This window comes from Oryctolagus cuniculus, chromosome 17 (assembly GCF_051225735.1).
Source record: "Oryctolagus cuniculus isolate XC-2025 breed Fujian yellow rabbit chromosome 17, ASM5122573v1, whole genome shotgun sequence".
Lineage (NCBI taxonomy): Eukaryota > Metazoa > Chordata > Mammalia > Lagomorpha > Leporidae > Oryctolagus > Oryctolagus cuniculus.
In genome coordinates this window covers 54,003,367-54,022,452 of record NC_142883.1, presented here as the reverse complement: position 1 = coordinate 54,022,452, position 19,086 = coordinate 54,003,367, and the positions used below count along the sequence as shown (strand labels likewise).

The window sequence follows — 19,086 nt, the reverse complement described above, 5'->3', positions numbered from 1 at the left end:
CTGGGTGGGAAGTGGAGCTGCCGGGACTCGGAACAGCACCTGCACCAGATGCCGGCATCGCAGGCGGCTGTGCCCTGATACCGGCCCCGAAGATGGGAGCCTTTTATAACCTGTGTTGTTTGAACTAAACCGGCTCCATGAAAAGCTTAATGTAAGCTTTATCTGGGGCTGGCGCGGTGGCCTAGTAGGCACCAGCATCTCATATGCAGCAGGCCCCGGCTGCTCCTCTTCCATTCTGGCTCCCTGCTGATGGCCTGGGAAAGCAGTAGAAGATGGTCCAAGTCCTTGGGCCCCTGCATCCATGTGGGAGACCCACAAGAAGCCCCTGGCTCCTGGCTTCGGATTGGCCCAGCTCCGGCTGTTGCGGCCACTTGGGGAGTGAACCAGTGGATGGAAGACCGTTTTCTCTGTATCTCCCTCTCTTTGTAACTCTGCCTCTCAAATAAATAAATAAATAAATAAATCGTATTCAGGGCTGAGGTCCAGGAGCCACAAGCTCAGGGATGTTTTATGAGTCTTGGGTTCCAAACTGGGCAGCTGTCACTCAGAATTTATGTATTGCACACCGGGCCCGCAGTGGGATGGCTGGGAAGGCAGGCTGTAGAGAAGGGGAGTGCGTTTTACCCATGTTGGAGATGACTTTCTCTAGAATGTGATTGGCTGCAGGTGCCTTCGAAGACAGAAGGGTTTTAGCTCTGGAAAGAGACTCCTGGCTAATTTTAAAAGACATTTCTGGGACAGATAAGGAAGGTATCGCTCCAAATGGCTAAGACAAAAATTGGCCTGGTGGATAAGGTTAATAGCTCTGTGCAGCCACGTCAGGCAGGTCCCGGCAGGTGCCTCTCTAGAAAACCGCAGGCATTTCAGGGGCAGCTTGCTCTCTCCTGCATTGTCCAGGGTAGCAGCCACCAGCCACACGTGGCTCCTGGAATGTGGCCCCAAGAAGCCGAGAAATGGAATTTTTCCCTTGCATTTAAATGGTAATAATTATGATAATTATTAATATTCAATTGCTGTGAATATATAATCAAATTATAAACTATTAACCATTATAATAATTTGATATTAGTCATATTTGTTACATGCAATATGTAAGTGCATTATATATCAAGGTATTAACGTTAATAATTACATTATAAGGTATTACATTAATAACTATTGCCCTAACGGTGATAGCAAATATCCTATGTCTATACAGAATCAGTAGTTGTAATTATGTAACCATTTTTTATTTGAGTTTCAGTGATACATCAGTAAGTCCCAGTGGCGGCCTCCCTGGCTGTGCAGCGCAGCTGGGACGGGCACAGCTGGGCGGAGTTTTCACATTCGCCGTTGACTCGCACTGGTGCAGCGGATGCTGGGAACACCTGGCCCAGCCAGGGCATCTAGCTCAGCCCAGACTTTCCTTACTTCCTCAAAGCAACACTCAGTTAAACCCGCCCTCCTTGTACTTCTTCACTTTGTTTCATTTCCCTTAGACAGAAATAGCGAATAGCTCTTGGGTGTTTGCCAAGTGTAGCCTACACTTTGGCACTAAGACTTTAACTGCTGACTCAAACGTTAAGGTTCTTCCCTGAACCTAAGTCACTGGTAAATGTAGCGTCTCTAAGGTACACGTGTGCACACGTAGAAGTCTCCACTCGCACAGCCACCCGCTCAGGATCCCAAGACGCACCCCAGCCGGAGGTGGGGTCTGGATTTAAGACAGCCAGCTGGGCAGCAGGCAGGACAGGCTCTGGTCAGCACGGCACTTTCTATGGTTGTGGGTGGGAGAGGGGCTCTCAAGGGGTGCTCAGGCCACACCCAACGGGGACACTTCTGGAGATTCCCACGTCAAGCCACAGGGAGACCAAGCCATGCTTTCCCAGACTCCTCCGTGAGAGCAGCTTTAAAATTAGGCAAAGGCCAGATGCATTCCAGCACCCAAGAAGACCTGCATTCAAAAGAGTGGATGGGGTGTGGCCAGCTGCAGGACTTGTGGGCAGCTCGGGCCACACAGGAAGAGAAACCAAGGCTGGCAGGTGGGAGGGATTCCAGGCACAACAGCAGTGGGAGAGCGGCTGAATCCCAACTGGTGGCCGGAGAGCCCCGATGGCCGCTATGGGACAGGAGGGGCTGGAGCAGGGGCCATGGGCACCAGTCCTGGGCACCCAGCAGGGCCCAACTCCAGGGGGATCTTGGCCATGACCCAGCCCCAGTGCCATGGGATCCTCACCTGCTCAGGTTATGGCTCTGCCTGGTTGCCAGTGAGAGGGAATGAAGGGCTGGCCCCTTGGGTCGACGGAGGGAGGGGGGAACTGTTCCTGGAAGTGTCCACACTGGACAGAGCTGCATCCTGGGACAGGAAGGACTCCGAGGTGGGGGAGACCACAGACACCGGGGCCCCCCAAGGGAAGCCACGTGGTGCACTGGACCAGGAAGGACTCTCCCATGGGAGTGGGGCTGGCCCAGGGAGGTCAGAGAGCAGTGAGCAGACCTGGCAATGCTAACTGACCAGCACCCCCCCCCCCCAGCCAAGTGTCCTGTCCCTGGACTTTGGTTGCCCCCTGCCGGTTGCTCCCTATTGCTCCACTCATGCCCTGCCATCCTCACAAGAGGTGGGGGGTCTCTCCTCCAGAAACGCAAACCCACAAAGCCTTCCGCTGATAAAGAAGTTTGGAAGAGGGCAGAAGTGGAGGAGAGCCCGGCAATATGAGGACTGACCAGCAGGTGTCACTGTGGCCCAGCCCTTTTTCCGTTCCCTGTGCTCAGTCCACCAGAGCTTGCTCTAACGATCCTGCAGTCATTATATTCAGTGTCCACAGCGCGTTCCCTTTCAAGACCCCATCTGGTCCTCTTACCTGCCTTCATTTGTGAGAAGGGCTCACAGATCCATTTCACAGATTGGGAAACTGACAAGGTAGGAGAGGTTCAACAGTTTATGAGCTCAGAATGAATCCGTAATCAAAGCTATTCTTTGGTAGTCAGCCAAAACAGTGAGGACACTAGCTTGAACCTTCCCTAAGAATACGTTTGATCGTGTATTCATTTTAAATAACCCTGGGTGGTTATCTCCCACGTGCCGGATGGCACGGCTATCACAGCAAGGCTTGAGCTGTGATCTGAGTTGGTCCATGAACACGTTCAGAGTGGCCGAAACATCTCCATAACTGTGTCCGTTGATTTGGTTGTTATCCTGTGACCTACATTCCTATTTCTTTTTTAAAAAAAGGGTTTATTGGCCGGTGCCGCGGCTCATTAGGCTAATCCTCCACCTGCGGCGCTGGCACACCGGGTTCTAGTCCCGGTCGGGGCGCCGGATTCTGTCCCGGTTGCCCCTCTTCCAGGCCAGCTCTCTGCTGTGGCCAGGGAGTGCAGTGGAGGTTGGCCCAAGTGCTTGGGCCCTGCACCCCATGGGAGACCAGGAGAAGCACCTGGCTCCTGGCTTTGGATCAGTGTAGCGCGCTGGCTGCAGCGGCCATTGGGGAGTGAGTGAACCAACGGAAGGAAGACCTTTCTCTCTCTTAAAAAAAAAAAAAAAAAGCGAAGGGGAATCCTCGGGGAAGACAACTGAAGGCGAGAGCAAGATCATGGCTCACTGTCTACCCACCTTGGCCCCTGGCCCCCACTGGAGCCCTGGGTCCAAACCTGACTGAGCTGTGCTTCCAGCACCCAGCTGTCTGGGTGGAGCAGTGGCTGCCCCTGAACCGCAGGAACTGCTTCCTCCCCAGCGAGGCTGAAAGTAGCCACCAGGAGTCTCTTCCCTTCTTAGGAGATAATAAAACGCATGCTTGGTAAAGAATCACGGATTTATGCATGGTTCCCAGAGGTTTAAAGAGCTGTAAAGTGAACTCAGCTCCTGCCTCCTTTCCTGGAATCTCCCCTGCCGCTCTCCATCTCGATGGGCTCCTTCCTGAGTGCTCCTGGGGCAGAGTTCACACACAGACATCGGCACAGTAAATCCTGTCTCCATCAGGACACTTCACCCAGCCAAGCAAGAGGACACCAATGCTCCCTGCAAGAGAAAATTCTAACTATGAGCGCAGAATGGCTACAGTCAACGGGGTTTGAACTGGAACCACAGTAATCACCATTCATCTCCCAGTTATTTTAGGAACATCACCTTATTTTCTTCACAGCTGTAAAAAAAAGAATTTTTCCCCCTCTGTCTCCCTAACTATAACACAGGGTTCATGAGAGCAAGGACTTTGTCTACCCTGGTGAGTTCAGTATCCCTAGAATAATGTCTGACATAGAGTGTATAGTCAGAAAATGTTGATTGAGTAGATGGGTGATTGAATGAAAGGCTGGGTGGATGGATAAGCTGGTGGGTGGGAGGATAAATGGGTATATGGATGGATGAATAATAGGTGGATGGCTAGATAGATGGATATATGGGTGGATGGATGGATGGATGGATAAGTAGGTGGATGGGTAGATAAATGGATATGGATGGGTAGACAGACGGATGGATGTACATCGGTTCAAGGCTTGAAGAAAACAGCCTTCTGAAATCTAAGTGCACAATCTACCGGTGGGTAGATTGTCCTCTGGGTCTTCCCCCTTTATTTAATGATCACCTCAGTCCTTCTATCTTCTAATCATTGCTCAAAGATGGTATTTTTCACTGGGGGAGAAAAGCCCTCAATTCTTCCTGTGTAGGCAGAGAGACATGCCAAGGAGTCATGATCCACGGGTGAGGGAAGACTTCATTCTTGGGGCCAGGAGTTCTGAGCAAATGATCCCATTAGAAAGCAAGTGTTTATAGGAAATGGACTATTTCAGGAAAGGCTCCCCGGGGACCTCGGCTGTTGAGCCCCAGGACTGGGGTCAGGCTTAACAGCCGCTTACTACGCAACTATAGGTTGTTTCTAAGAACAGCTATGCAAAGCTTCAGGAAACAGGGTCAATGGACAGCCAGCCCATCCAGGCAGGCTCCGATCCCCAGGTCCTGGCAGACATAAGCCCTCCAGAGAGAGGCTCCTGCTGCTCTAGAACACAGCACATGATTTGAATGAGAAGCTGTAGGGATGCCTCTGGGCATAAAGCAGCCATCTTGGACATGACCGCCATCTTGGGCAGGAACTGCGACTCGGATGTAACTCCCCATCTTGACCTCTAGGCAACCCCAGAAGTCAACCCAAGCCCCAACATAGGGTAAACAAAGTGGTTCTGAACGGACAACTGTCTCTTCTTGAAAAAATCCAGCTGCCTTCCATGTAGCCACCCTTGTCTAGAAAACCCTTTTTCCTGTCTTCTGGCACAGAAACCCATGTTTCATGACCCTGTACTCATCTGCGTCTTCCTTGGGTTTCTGGGTCCCTCCTGCCTTTGGCGGCTGGTTCTCCTACACCAGATTTTTCTGATACAAAAAGAAAGCACGAAGTCTCAGAAAGAACCTGAGACACCACTTTAATGGCTACAGTAACCAGCCAAGTTCCCACAGCCGGAGTGATAAGCTCCTTCACCAACTGGAATCATTGAGACACCCAACACGTGTTCCATCGACAGGACTTTATTAAAATTATACATAGATTTCATAAATAAAAAGAACCTCCTTTTCCCCTTAGTATCAAAATAGTTATCTTTTTAAAATACCTTGAAAAACTTTAATAAGTATTTTGTTATATATATTAAATTCTCTTCTAAAATCCCCACCATTTCTCCCATCTCTCTCTCTTCGAATCTTGTCTTTCCATCACTTTTATTTTGTTTTCTGGCATCTTTAATGTCCCCAGAGAAGCATTAGAAGGAAAAGATTTCCCTTGTGAGTCTTTTAAAAAAAAAAGAGCAAAGGGGGAAGTCAATGACAATATTCAACATGACGTGGAAGATTCTTATTAACTAGGCTCACCCAAAGAGCCATGCCCTAAGGCTTGCCCACACTCAAATCATCACTCTGTAGTACAGTTACACTGGCCCTGGAACTTATTTAAACAAAACAGCCGTTCCTGCCCTGAAATGGGAATGCTGACCCAACGCTCCCCTCTAGTGGCCAGATTGTAGCAAAGCACCCAATAATACAAGACGGTATTTGGACATGGGTTTATTTGGACATTAGGTGTTTGCAAGTCTAGATAACGGAGACCAGAAAAAGGATTTTTCAGGGATTGCAAGACAGCTGGCTTCCTGAAAATGCCCCCTCAACAAGGGCTGCCTGCAGCTGCTCAGTGCAAAGTGCCAGCTTCCTGCAACACGGCAACGCCTATCAGAAGCTGGACTCCGGCAGACTTTTCTTCCGTCCTAGGGAAAGGGTGTGGTACTTCACCCTCTGCAGGGTGCCACAGGGGGTCTGCTCCCCAGGAACAAACCTCTGTGCCACGCCCAGGGCGCTGCCTCTCGGAGGCCTGCTGGCTTTGCGGGGCAGGTGGAGGGAGCTGGGAGCAGACTGGATGTCCCTGAGGGTGGGGGACGAGCCTCGAGCCTGCAGGTCCACGGCAGGGCTCAGCCTGCCACTCCCCAGCGGCGGGGAGCCCTCGGCCATGTTGATCTTCCTGTTCTCCTTCTTCCAAAACACAGATCTCAGGAGGGTGCGCGTGCCCTGGAAGGGTCTGTCCCTCTCGGTGTCCCCTGCAGTCACCCCCGCCTTGGCTGTGGGATCCTGGCGACTGTCCCTACTGTCTTGGGACAGCCCCATGGAGGGGGAAGGGGGGCTGCTCTGGCTTCCCACGTGGCCGCTGCCCTTCCAGCTCGTGCCCCTCTGGCCCTCCGGCCGGGCTGGTCTCTCACTCTCCATCGAGGGCATCACAGCAAGGGGCAGGTCAAACTTTTTGGGGAGCCGGATGTCCTGACCCACGTGATCCTTCAGTTTCCTTGCTGGGTTTCCAGGAACCGGGCCTGGACATGGGTAGCTCTGGGGACAGGGCACCGTGGACAGTGCCCTCTCGCTGGCTCCTCCGCCATCTTCAACCTTAGCAGAAGCCGTGCCGTTTGGCCTCGGTGAGGCTGACTTCTCGTCCCCGCCGGCGGCGCCCGTCAGCAGTGGCACGATGGACTGGCTCGTGGACCGAGGCCGGCGCCTGGACTCCAGGTACTCGACCAGCTCAGCAGAGGCCCCAGCTCGCTTCTCCCTGGGCCCAAAGGACCACCGGAGGGGCATGGTCTTGAAGGGCCCATGCTTGGTTCGGGCGGGAGCGGCCGCCTTCATGCTGGTGCTTCTGCTGCAGGCACCTCGTCCCCAGAACCTGGCCTCCGGCCCTCCTGAAAGAGATACCAAGACCGTCAGCGCCTCGGGCCGCAGTGGGAGTAACCGCTGGCCACGGAGGACGTGGCCGAGAGCCAGATGCACGCTGCTCTATCTAGGGAGCACCGCTGGTCTCCCCCACTGTTCCACAGGACCCGTTCAGCACCAGGAGCCACAGCAATGGGGCCAAGGAAGGGGCAGTCGGCCCTCAGCACCCACGGGGGACTGACTCCTGGACCCCCGCAGAGACCCGAGCCCAGAGATGCTCAAGTCTCTCTCTCTCTCTCTCTTTTTTTTTTTAAGGATTTATTTATTTATTTGAAAGTCAGAGTTACACAGAGAGAAGGAAAGGCAGAAAGAAAGAGAGCGAGAGAGGTCTTCCATCTGCTGGTTCATTCCCCAACTGGCTGCAACAGCCAGAGCTGAGCCAATCCAAAGCCAGGAACCAGGAGCTTCTTCAGGGTCTCCCATGTGTGTACAGGGACCCAAGGACTTGGGCCATCTTCCACTGCTTTCCCAGACCACAGCAGAGAGCTGGATCAGAAGTGGAGCAGCCAGGACTCGAACCGGTGCCCATATGGGATGCAGACACTGCAGGTGCCGGCTTTACCCACTATGCCACAGCGCCAGCCCCAGATGCTCAAGTCTCTTACATTAAATGGGGCAGTGTCCTCCCGTGCACTTTAAATCATCTCTACTGCAATATCTAGTACAATGAAAATGCTGTGGGAAGGCTGCATAGTTTAGGGAGTGAGAAAAAATAGCCCATACATGTTTAGGGCAGATGTAAGAAAAAAAAACTTTTTTTTCCCCAAATATTTTCAATCTGTGACAGATTGAATCCATGAATTCTAGACCCATGGCCTCTCCGTGCCTGGGCAGTGAGGAACCCCAAGAAAGCTCTGTTTCAGAGGTATCCAGCCCCAAGATGGGACACCACTTTGTAGCCATCTTTAAGAGTCTGCACAGAACAGAAGGCTCAGCATTATGTCTCTGTTTTTTCCAGCTCAAACTCAGTACCTGGACCTTCCAAAGGCAATAGTCTCCACTCTCCTGCCTCATCAGTAAAAACAAACAAGCATGAAGAGCTGCACTTAGTGCCTTCCTTCCGTGTCTTGCACTAGCTAAATGCGAGGGCATTTCTGACCCTTGTGGAAAACAGAACTAGAAGACAGGCTAGGGGCTGGTGTTGTGGTGCAGTGGTTAAACTGCCACTTGTAATGCCGGCATCCCATATGAACATGTTTGAGCCCCAGCTGCTCCACTTCCTAACCAGCTCCCTGTTAATGCACCTAGCAACACAGCAGAAGATGGCCCAAGTGCTTAAGCCCCTGCATCCCCACCAGGGAGACCCAGATGGAGTTCCTGGATCCTGGCTTCGGCCTGGCTCAGCCCGGCTATTGCAACCACTGGGTAGTCAATCGGTGGAGAGAAGATCTCTTTCTCTTTTTGTAACTCTGCCTTACAAATAAATAAATATTAAAAAGGATAACATAAAGATACGTTTATCTGAGTGGAAACAATTTTTGACACCATGCATAATTCTTCCATAAGACGTGTTTTCACAAATTTTTATTTTTTGAAAGACTTAGTTATTTATTTGAAAAGCAGAGTTATAGAGAGGCAGAGATAGAGAGAGACAGAGAGAGAGGTCTTCCATCCCCTGGTTCACTCCCCAATTAGTTGCAATGACTGGAGCTGCGCCGATCCAGAGCCAGGAGCCTCTTCCAGGTCTCCCACGTGGGTGCAGGGGCCCAAGCACTTGGGCCTATCTTCCACTGCTTTCCCAGGCACATTAGCAGGGAGCTGGATTGGAACTGGAGCGACCAGGACTCAAACCGGCACCTACATCTTTACCCGCTTTGCCATAGCGATGGCCCCATCCTAACATTTCTAATGAGAACTTATGAAGATCTCCAAACTTCACAGAAGGGGTTGGCACCATGGCACAGTGGGTTAAGCCATCCCCTGCAACAGCGGCATCCCATGTGAGTGCCAGTTCAAGTCCCGGCTGCTCCACTTCCCATCCAGCTTTCTGCTATGGCCTGGGAAAGCAGTAGAAGATGGCCCAAGTCCTTGGGCCCCTGCACCTGCGTCGGAGACCTGGAAGAAGCTCCTGGCTCCAGATCAGCCCCACAGCAACAGTTGCGGCCATTTGGGGAGTGAACCAGTAGATGGAAGACCTCTCTCTCTGTCTCCCTTTTTCTGTCTGTAACTCTGCCTCTTCAGTAAATAAAATCTTTAAAAAGAAAAGGAACCACAGGAGATGACAGCCCCACAGAGGTCCTGCAGGGTTTTCCCTTTCAGGTCTTCCACAGATCATTTTTGGTATCTCTTTTCTTTAAAGCATTGCTTTAAATTAGCCAGGAATAGACACTGTTTCGCCCAAGATACTTTGTCATTTCACCTTGGGTTGACCTTGCTGCTCTACCATTACCCCCTCCCCAGGGTAGAGGGGGGTTGAGATGCGTGCGGTTTTCTGGATTTGGTTTCATTTGTTTTCTCTTCCGCAGGCCTGGGAAGGGCAGAAAGGGAGGCTTTGTGGTCGGAGGACAAAGCTGTGGCTTTTCGCTTTTCAAAATCAGAGGACGTGGCCCGGAGCCCTGGCAGGTGGCCGGAGTGCCTGGCAGCTGCCCTTAATAACCGCCCTTCCTTTCTTCCTGGAATGACAGGGCCCTGGGCCAGGGCTGGCCGCGACTCCCGAGCAGGCGGGAGCCACGGGTGCCCAATGGAGCTCGTTCCTCCTATCTCCCAAGACAGCGGTGGAAGAGGGCCTGCTGTCTTTACCCGCTCGCCTTCTATTTATTGGACGTTAGAGCAGGATCTGAGCGAGAGATCACTGGAGAGAAAGACTCAGAAATAAATGGCAGCAGGACCCACATCCACCAAGCATCCAGCTCCTTGTCCACGGTGGATGCAAGCCCTTGGGGGTTGCTGGGAGCTGGAGGGAGGGGCGGCGCTCCGGGAGGCTCGAGTGTTAACCCTGGCTCACCCCCCACTCTGAGGAGGCACTGCAACATCGCTACTTCCAGCCAGACCAGGTAGGGCTCAGAGCCTTAAGCTGCATTAAGGACGCAGACAACAGGGCAGGCACTTGGCACAGCAGTGAAAGGCACCACTTGGGATGCCCGCATCCCACATCACAGGGCCCGGGTTCAAGACCCAGCTCCACTTCTGAGCCAGCTTCCTGCTCATGCGCTGTCTGGGAGGAAGGCAATAATGGCTCAAGTATTTTGGTTCCTGCCACCCAAATGGGAGATCTGGATTGAGTTCCCAGCTCCTGGCTTCGGCTTGGTCCAGCCCGTGGCTGTTGTGGGCACATTGGGGAGTGAGCCAGCAGATGGAAGACTTCTCTCTTTCTCTCTCTCTCTCTCTCTCTCTGTTTCTATCTCTCCTTTCAATCACAATGAAATGATTTCTTTTAAACACAGTAAGTAAGTGGACAGCGTGCACAGGATCACTGTTGAGACTCACACAGAGCGCCCTGAAATACGAAGCAAAGAACTGTCTCACGGTCAGCAGAAGGTAAGACATCCCCAAGTTCAAGGTCGGGCTGATGAACCTCAGCATGTCCTGGACTCCAAGGTCAAAGAGAGAGATCTTCAAAGCCTCCAGCCAGGAAGAAAGACTGACACCCCCATAACGAAACACAGCCTGCAGGTGAGATGCCAGGGGCTGGGCAGACTGAGGAAACAGCCCACCAGGAAGGCCCCATGACCCCAGAGCCCCACCAGCAGCCAGGCTGCCATCCACTCCCAGGGAAAAGACGACATGTGTGGCTGTGCAAAGACTTGGAGCTCACAGATGAGCTCAGGCCGCAGCCGAGAGCAGGACCTCGAGACGGGAGGTGACATTGAAGAGAAAGACCTGGGACAGTGGCGAGCCCTGTGAGCCCTGCCAGCCCTGTGCCCTCCAGCCGGTCCCGCGAGATTCAGCGCCACCCTGAGGGACTGGAGAGGAACTGCCCAGCAGCCCTCTAGACCACAGAGGACCCGACCTCCCTAGCGGGATCCAAGGCTGGGCAGTTCTGAGAGGGCGCAGCTCCCAAGACAGACGCCAGAGAGGCACAGGAAGGCAACTCCCGGGGCTGTCACTTTGGGGCGATGGCAGGGATGAGTGACATCTGATTGGAGGAAGGAGAGAAGGCAGTAAGGAAACAGAACACCTCGAATACTGGGAGAGTGGGGAGCAAGCAACAAAACGGAAAGGAAAAAAAAGAGCAGGACTTGCAAATGAACATTCAGACAAACAACCTGGCAAAGCTAAGGAAGAGACGGGGTGATACAATTTTCTTTTTGCATTTTACTTGAAAGGTAAGAAAGTAGGTAGGTAGGTAGATAGAGACAAAGAGAGCTCTTCCATCCAATGGTTCACTCCCCAAATGCCTGCAATAGCCAGAGCTGGGCCCGGCTGAGGCCAGGAGCCCAGAACTCCATCTGGGTCTCCATATGAGTGGCAGGACCCCCAGCACTGGGACTATCATCTGCTGCCTCCCATAGTGCACATGAGCAGGAAGCTGGAATGAGAAGCAGAGCTGAGATTCAAGCTCAGGGACTCAGGAGATGTAGGTATCCCAAGCAGTATTTTTATATATATATATAAAATATTTTAAATATTTGTTTATTTATTTGGGAGGCAGAGTTATAGGGTCAGTGCTGTGGCATAGTGGGTAAAGCCATTACGTCGCAGCTCCGGCCATTGTAGACAACTGGCGAGTGAACCAGCAGATGGAAGACCTCTCTCTCTCTCTGCTTCTACTTCTCTCTCTGTGTAACTTTGACTTTCAAATAAATAAATACATCTTAAAAAAAAAAAAAAGGCAGAGTTACAGAGGAGCAGAGAGAAAGAGAGAGAGAGGTCTTTGTTGGTTCATGGTTCACTCCCCAGATGGCTGCAATGACTGGAGCTGTGCCAATCAGAAGCCAGGAGCCAGGAGCTTCTTCTGGGTCTCCCACGCAGGTACAGAGGTTCAAGGACTCAGGCCATCTTCTACTGCTTTCCCAGGGCATGTTAGCAGGCAGCTAGATTGGAAGTGGAGCAGCCAGGACTTAAACCGGTGCCCAGTGGGATCCTGGCATCACAAACGGCGGCTTAATCTGCTGCATCACAACACCAGCCAGCCTCCATTGTTTGCTTTTTAAGGATTTATTTACTTCTTTGAAAGGTTGAGTGAGAGAGAGAGAGAAGAGGAAGAGACAGAGAGAAAGAGATCATCCATCAGTTGTTTCACACCTCAAATGGATACAATAGACAGGGCTGGGCCCGGCTGAAGCCAGGTGCCGGGGACTCCATCCGGGTCTCCCACATGGGTGGCAGGGACCCAAGCACTTGGGCCATCCTCTGCTGCCTCCCAGGTGCCTTAGCAGGGAGCTGGACTGGAAGCAGAGCAGCCGGGACTGGAACTGAAACTCTGACATGGGTGCCGGCATCCCAAGGGACGGCTTCACTCACTGCCGCGTAACGCCCTTCCTCATGTTAACAGCCATGCAGACACCCAGCCCAATTTGTAAAAGGGAAATGAATGAAGCTTTGCAGCTGTTAAGCATGAATGGACTGAACTTCCCAGTTATTAGACAAGCTCTGAATTGCTGACATTAAAAAAGGCACACCAAAAAAAAAGTCAGCAACATACTGTTTACCAGAAATCCCTAAAACAAACTCAAAGCACTAGGAGGATGACACCAGGCAAATGACACAAAAAGAAAGAAGCCAGGAGTGAAATTATTAATCTTGAACAACATAGAAGTTAAGCAGGATAATGGGCACTATTTTAACAATAAAAAGCGCAGTTTTCAAAGAAGATCTAACAGACATCCCTCAAAGCAGCTGCCAATATAATGCAAGACTATTACAATTCACAAAGTGCTTGATTAAAAACACAGCTACTCGGAAGGTTTCAACACATCTCTCTTCTACCCAGTCTTAGAGAACGTAAATTTAAAGACCAGGGAACGGAATAAAAATTAACACACCTGATCTACACTATTCACTATTTTACATCAACACTGAACATATATAAAATAAGTACTGAGTTGATCACAAAAATGGGGAACTAATTTTGAAAATCAAATTCTTGGATTCTGATGTACAAGAATAGAAATTAAAGAGTAATAAGGTGACCTAAAAAAAATCCTTAAATACCTGAAACTCCCAGATAACTCTAGATCAAAGGAATCAAAACGGAAATGAAATCCAATCTGCAAAGTGCAAGGGAGAATACAAAGACCTTGGGGCCCAAAAGCTTGGCGCTGTGGCAAAGCAGGTAAAGCCTCTGCCCGTGCCATCTCACATGGGCGCTAGTTCAAATCCTGGCTGCTGCTCCACTTCAGATCTAGCTCTCTGCTATGGCCGGGGAAAGCAGTGGAAGATGGTCCAAGTGCTTGGGCCCCTGCACCCATGTGGGAGACCCAGAAGAAGCTCCTGGCCCCTGACTTCAGATTGGCCCAGCTCTGGCAGTTGAGGTCATTTGGGGAGTGAACCAGCAGATAAAAGATCTCTCTCTCTCTTTCTCTCTCTCTCCCTCTCTCTCTCTTTGTAACTCTGCCTCTCAAATAAATAAATCAATTTTTTAAACAAAGCAGCAGCCCCTGGCCTCCTGGGACCCCTGGGAAGGACCCCAGCAGTTTTTCACATGTTCATGCTGGGTGTTTACCTAACCTTTTTCCTTGTAGAGCCTCCCCCATACCAATCCTAGTTATATAAGTTGCAGTCTCACAAAAACTTGGATCCATTCATTTCTGTTTGAAATACTCCATTATTTCAATGTCCCAACACCAGAGCTAGTAGAACACTGTTTGCGGACTCTTGGTGTTTCACTGTTTCACTACAGGACAGCTGGCTCCGGGCAGGGGCAGTTCCTTACTGAGAGGGACCATCCCTGGGCATTCTGGCACACTTGGTCTCCCGACCACCCCACCCAGCATGGACTGAATGCCAGGAGCCACCCCTATTACCTCTGTCAGTCTCCCACTTATTTCCAAACCCCTAAGAATGAAGGGAAGAGGTAGGACCAATCGCGACTGCAAACTGTGAGGTTTTAATCTGGCCCAGGCTTAGGGACACGGGTTGAGCATCCTAATCCAAAATCTGCAAACTCTTTTGGGTGCTGGCATAATGTTTAAAAAGTTTCCGGGGCTGGCGCTGTGGCACAGCGGGTTAAGCTGTTGCCTGCATCCCATGTGAGCGCCAGGTCAAGTCCTGGCTGCTCACTTCTGATCTAGCTTCCTGTTAATGCACCTGGGAAGTCAGCAGAAGACAATTCAAGTGCTTGAGGCCCTGCACCCATGTGGGAGACCCAGATGAAGCTCCAGGATCCTGGCTTCAGCCTGGCCCAGCCCTGGCTGTTGCGGTCATCTGGGGAGTGAACCAGCAGATGGCCTCTCCCTCTCTGTGTAACTTTATTTTTTTTTTATTTTTTTTTATTTTTTGACAGGCAGAGTGGACAGAGAGAGAGAGACAGAGAGAAAGGTCTTCCTTTTGCCATTGGTTCACCCTCCAATGGCCGCCGCGGCAGGCGTGCTGCAGCCGGCGCACCGCGCTGATCCAATGGCAGGAGCCAGGTGCTTCTCCTGGTCTCCCATGTGGGTGCAGGGCCCAAGCACTTGGGCCATCCTCCACTGCACTCCCTGGCCACAGCAGAGAGCTGGCCTGGAAGAGGGGCAACCGGGACAGAATCCGGCGCCCCGACCGGGACTAGAACCTGGTGTGCTGGCACCGCAAGGTGGAGGATTAGCCTGTTGAGCCACGGCACCGGCCTCTGTAACTTTAAATAAGCACCTAAGTACTTTAAAAATAAATAAGTAAAACAAAAAATAAACAAAAAGGTTTTTTTTTATTTTGGAACTTTTCAAGAGCTCAGGATTCCAGATTAACAAAGCTCACCGGTAAGGTTTATATCCACATTCCAAACAACAAAACAAAAAACTAACTCTGAAATCTGAAACACTTCTGGTCCCAAGCATTTTGGAAAAGGGATACTTGATGTGTAATCAGAAAATCAAGCTGGATTTTTTCCAATCATCTTCAGGGCTTCTCAAACAAGGTTCAAAATCTGTCCCCATTTTATTCAGACCCCCAAAGAGAAAGTGCCCCGAGGAAGCAAGCCTCTCTCTCAGTGCCTGCATGCCAGGAACTCCGAGTTGCGATTTATATCCATGAGCCTCAGAGCCAGGACGCGGGCATCCAGGGGCAACGGGGTCTAATTTCAGCCAAGCTGCTTTCGAGGGCTGCACCTGCCGCTCCTTACCTCCCTGCTGAGTCTCAGCCTCCCCTCTCCCAGGGATGCTGGGAGCTACCGTAGAGCAGGCAGGTGCACTGCCTGCAGGGGTCTGGGGGAGTTGCTAATCCTACAGCAGGACCCCACCACCACCACCACCACCCTGCTGCCTCTGAGTTGCTCTAGAGCAACAGTGCGTTGAAGAGCCAGGCCTCTTACAGCAGGAGCTCACACACCTTTCTCCCTCGGAGAGCAGAGGACTGGCCTGAGGCTCCGCGACGTTAGACAGAGCTGGGCTGAATTTTTGAAGCTCAGTGCAGCCGGTGCAGACAAGGGCTGGACAAGCTTAAGAACGCATAAACACTTTTTTTTTTTTTTTTAATTTGACAGACACTATCCTAAATGTCCATAACTAAAAACAAGTGGCAGAGAGAGAAATGCCCAGATGTGGGGCCGGGGCTGTGGCGTAGTGGGCAAAGCTGCCGCCTGCAGTGCTGGCATCCCATATGGACACAGGTTCAAATCTCGGCTGCTCCACTTCCGATTCAGCTTTCTGCTGTGGCCTGGGAAAGCAGCAGAAGATGGCCCAAGTCCTTGGGCCCCTGTACCCATGTAGGAGACCTGGAAGAAGTTCCAGGCTCCTGGCTTCAGATCAGCACAGCTGTGGCCATCGTAGCCATTTGGGGAGCGAACCAGCAGATGGAAGACCTCTCTCTGCCTCTGCCACTCTCTGTAACTCTGCCTTTCAAATAAATAAATATTTAAAAAAAGAAAAAAAATGCCCAGACGAGGTGAGTGAACAGCATGGATGCTCAGAACCCTATTCCAAGACAGTCAGACAAATGCAAGTGCAAGTACATGTTCCTATCAGCATTATGTCTAACAGCGACACACTGGTAGCCGAAACACCATACGACAGGGAGTAAATGAACTGAACTGTGATACATGAACTGCGATAAACCACATGGCTGGATTCAGTGGTCATCTAATGCCGTGTGTGCGTAGCTTTCAGACGCTCTCATCTGTCTTTATTCACTCACAAATATATAATAAGAGCCTGGTACCTGTCAGGTATGTTGCGTGCTTGGATACGATGGTGCCATAAAGTACAAAGAAACAACTTGATGGTGATTATAAACACGTAACATATACATAAACATAATATACGCGGCCAGCACTGTGGCGCAGCCGTAAAGCCACTGCCTGCAGTGCCGGCATCCCACATGGGCACCGGTTCGAGACCCAGCTGCTCCACTTCCGATCCAGCTCTCTGCTATGGCCTGGGAAAGCAGTAGAAGATGGCCCAAGTCCTTGGGCCCCTGCACCTGCATGGGAGACTGGGAAGAAGCTCCTGGCTCCTGGCTCCTGGCTCCTGGCTTTGGATCAGCCCAGCTCCAGCCATTGCGGCCAACTGGGAAGTGAACCAGGGGATAGAAGACCTCTTTCTCTCGCTCTGCCTCTCCTTCTCCTCTCTCTGCCTCTCCTCTCTCTGTGTAGCTCCTTCAAATAAATCTTAAACATATATATATATATACATACATAAATATAATATATAACAAACATATAATATATAATAAACAAAATATAAATATAAATGCATACCCTACATCCTAGCAATTCTACCCCTAGTTATATACCAACAGAAATGCAGACACAGAAACACCAAAAGACACAGACAAAAATATTCATAGCAGTACAGACTGAGTATCCCCTGATCCAAAATGCTTGGGACCAGAAGTCTTTCAGATTTCTGGATTTGGGGATATTTTCGTATTTTCAATATTCCATCTATACAATGAGACATCACAACATGAAGCTCACATATGTTTCATGTATGCTTTATACACATGGCCTGAAGGTAAGGCCATTCAACAGTTTAAGTAATTTGTGCACAAAGCAAAGTTTCATGGCGTGGAATTTTCCACTTGTGGACAAGCTGCGGATTTCGGAGTGTTTCGGGTTTCAGATCAAGGATGTTCGACCTGCACGACTGGCAAGAGCTGCACACCAGAAACGATCCTCAAGAGTGACTGCAGAAGAAGTCTACACAACGTGATGTGTTCTTACAGCCTGGGGAATTTCGATGGGGGAAGTGGCAGCACACACGGCTCGGAGATAACCCACCACACACGCTCCACAGAGAACCGTGCAGGGATCTCTGGGGACCCCACACACAACTCAAGAACCCATGAATCTGTAACTCAAAGACCAGGCCCATCCATCAGTGCACCTACAGGAAGAAAGAGGGGGCTCCCTGGCATCACCCCCTCTTTCCCAAATCCGTTTTTGGCTTTTGTATTCACAACAGTCCACAGACAAATGTGTCCCCCTCTCACACATACATAAACATCTGCCCACAGAGCCATGGATTTGAATTGGTTCTTATTTACAAGTAGACTACAATGAAAAAAGACTATTGTACGCATAATAAGTGTCCCAAACAATATGCAATGTACAGGATGGGGCTCTGTTTCCAGAAAGTTCTAGAACTCAAACCGATGGTGTTCAAAGTCAGAACACAAGACTAGTGTTGGCATGGCCCAGCCCCAGCCATTGCAACAGCTATCTGGGGAATGAACCAGTAGACAGAAGATCTCTCTCTCTCTCTCTCTCTCTCTCTCTCTCTGTTACTCTTTCAAATAAATAGAATAAGTCTTAAAAAAAGTCAGCTGAGCTGGTGCTGCGGCTCAATAGGCTAATCCTCCACCTAGAGGCGCCGGCACACCGGGTTCTAGTCCCAGTGGGGGCACAGGATTCTGTCCCGATCGCCCCTCTTCCAGGCCAGCTCTCTGCTGTGGCCCGGGAGTGCAGTGGAGGATGGCCCAAGTACTTGGGCCCTGCACCCGCATGGGAGACCAGGAGAAGCACCTGGCTTCTGCCTTCGGATCAGCGCAGTGCGCCGGCCGCAGCAAGCCAGCCGTGGCGGCCATTGGAGGGTGAACCAATGGCAAAGGAAGACCTTTCTCTCTGTCTCTCTCTCTCACTGTCCACTCTGCCTGTCAAAAAAAAAAAAAAAAAAAAAAAAAAGTCAGCTGGAAAGGAGGGAAGTAGTAGTGACTGACAGAGATATGAGGGTTGGGGTCCAGAACTTTCTATTGCTTAATCTGTTACGCCATGGGACCAGTCTGTGGTGTGGCAGGGTAAGCTGCTGCTTGCAGCACCAGCATCCAGTATGGGTGCCAGTTGCAGTCCCGGCTGCTGCACTTCCAAACCAGCTCTCTGCTAATGTGCCTGGGAAAGTAGCAGAAGATGGCCCAAGTGCCCGGGTCCCTGTGCCCACGTGGGAGACCCAGAAGAAGCTCCTGGCTTCTGCCTGGCCCAGCCCTGGCCATGTGGCCATTTGGGGAGTGAACCAGCAGATGGAAGATCTCTCTCTCTCTCCTTCTTCTTTCTGTGTCTCTGCCTTTCAAATGAATAAATAAATAAATCTTAAAAAAAAAAAAAAACCTGTTCCATCAGTACATTGATTTTATGATAATGCATCAAATGTGCATTTGTGATTAGTAGACTTTCCTGGGTATATACAAGACAGGTCGACCCTGGAATAACTCAAGGGTTAGAGGCAGTGGAAAATCCACAGATAGCTTCATACTCCCCCAACACCTGACTACTTATAGAGCACTGTGGACCAGCAAGCCTACTGATAACATACATGTGAGCACACATGTTGCATGTCACATGTATCACATGATAAAAACACACAAGAATT

At 50.7% G+C, this 19,086-nt stretch overlaps 1 protein-coding gene across 5 annotated transcripts in view; it reads right to left on the bottom strand.

The window, feature by feature from the left end:
• Positions 1–5,478: 5,478 nt before the first annotated feature.
• USP43 (ubiquitin specific peptidase 43) overlaps positions 5,479–19,086 on the bottom strand; it is a 76,655-nt gene continuing 63,047 nt past the window's right edge. For all 5 annotated transcript variants that reach the window (XM_089318377.1, XM_051825181.3, XM_070061382.2 and 2 more), the window contains one exon: positions 5,479–7,179. In XM_089318377.1, coding sequence (XP_089174503.1) covers positions 6,188–7,179 — 992 coding nt within the window. In that variant the 3' untranslated portion in view covers positions 5,479–6,187. The remainder of the gene's footprint in view (positions 7,180–19,086) is intronic.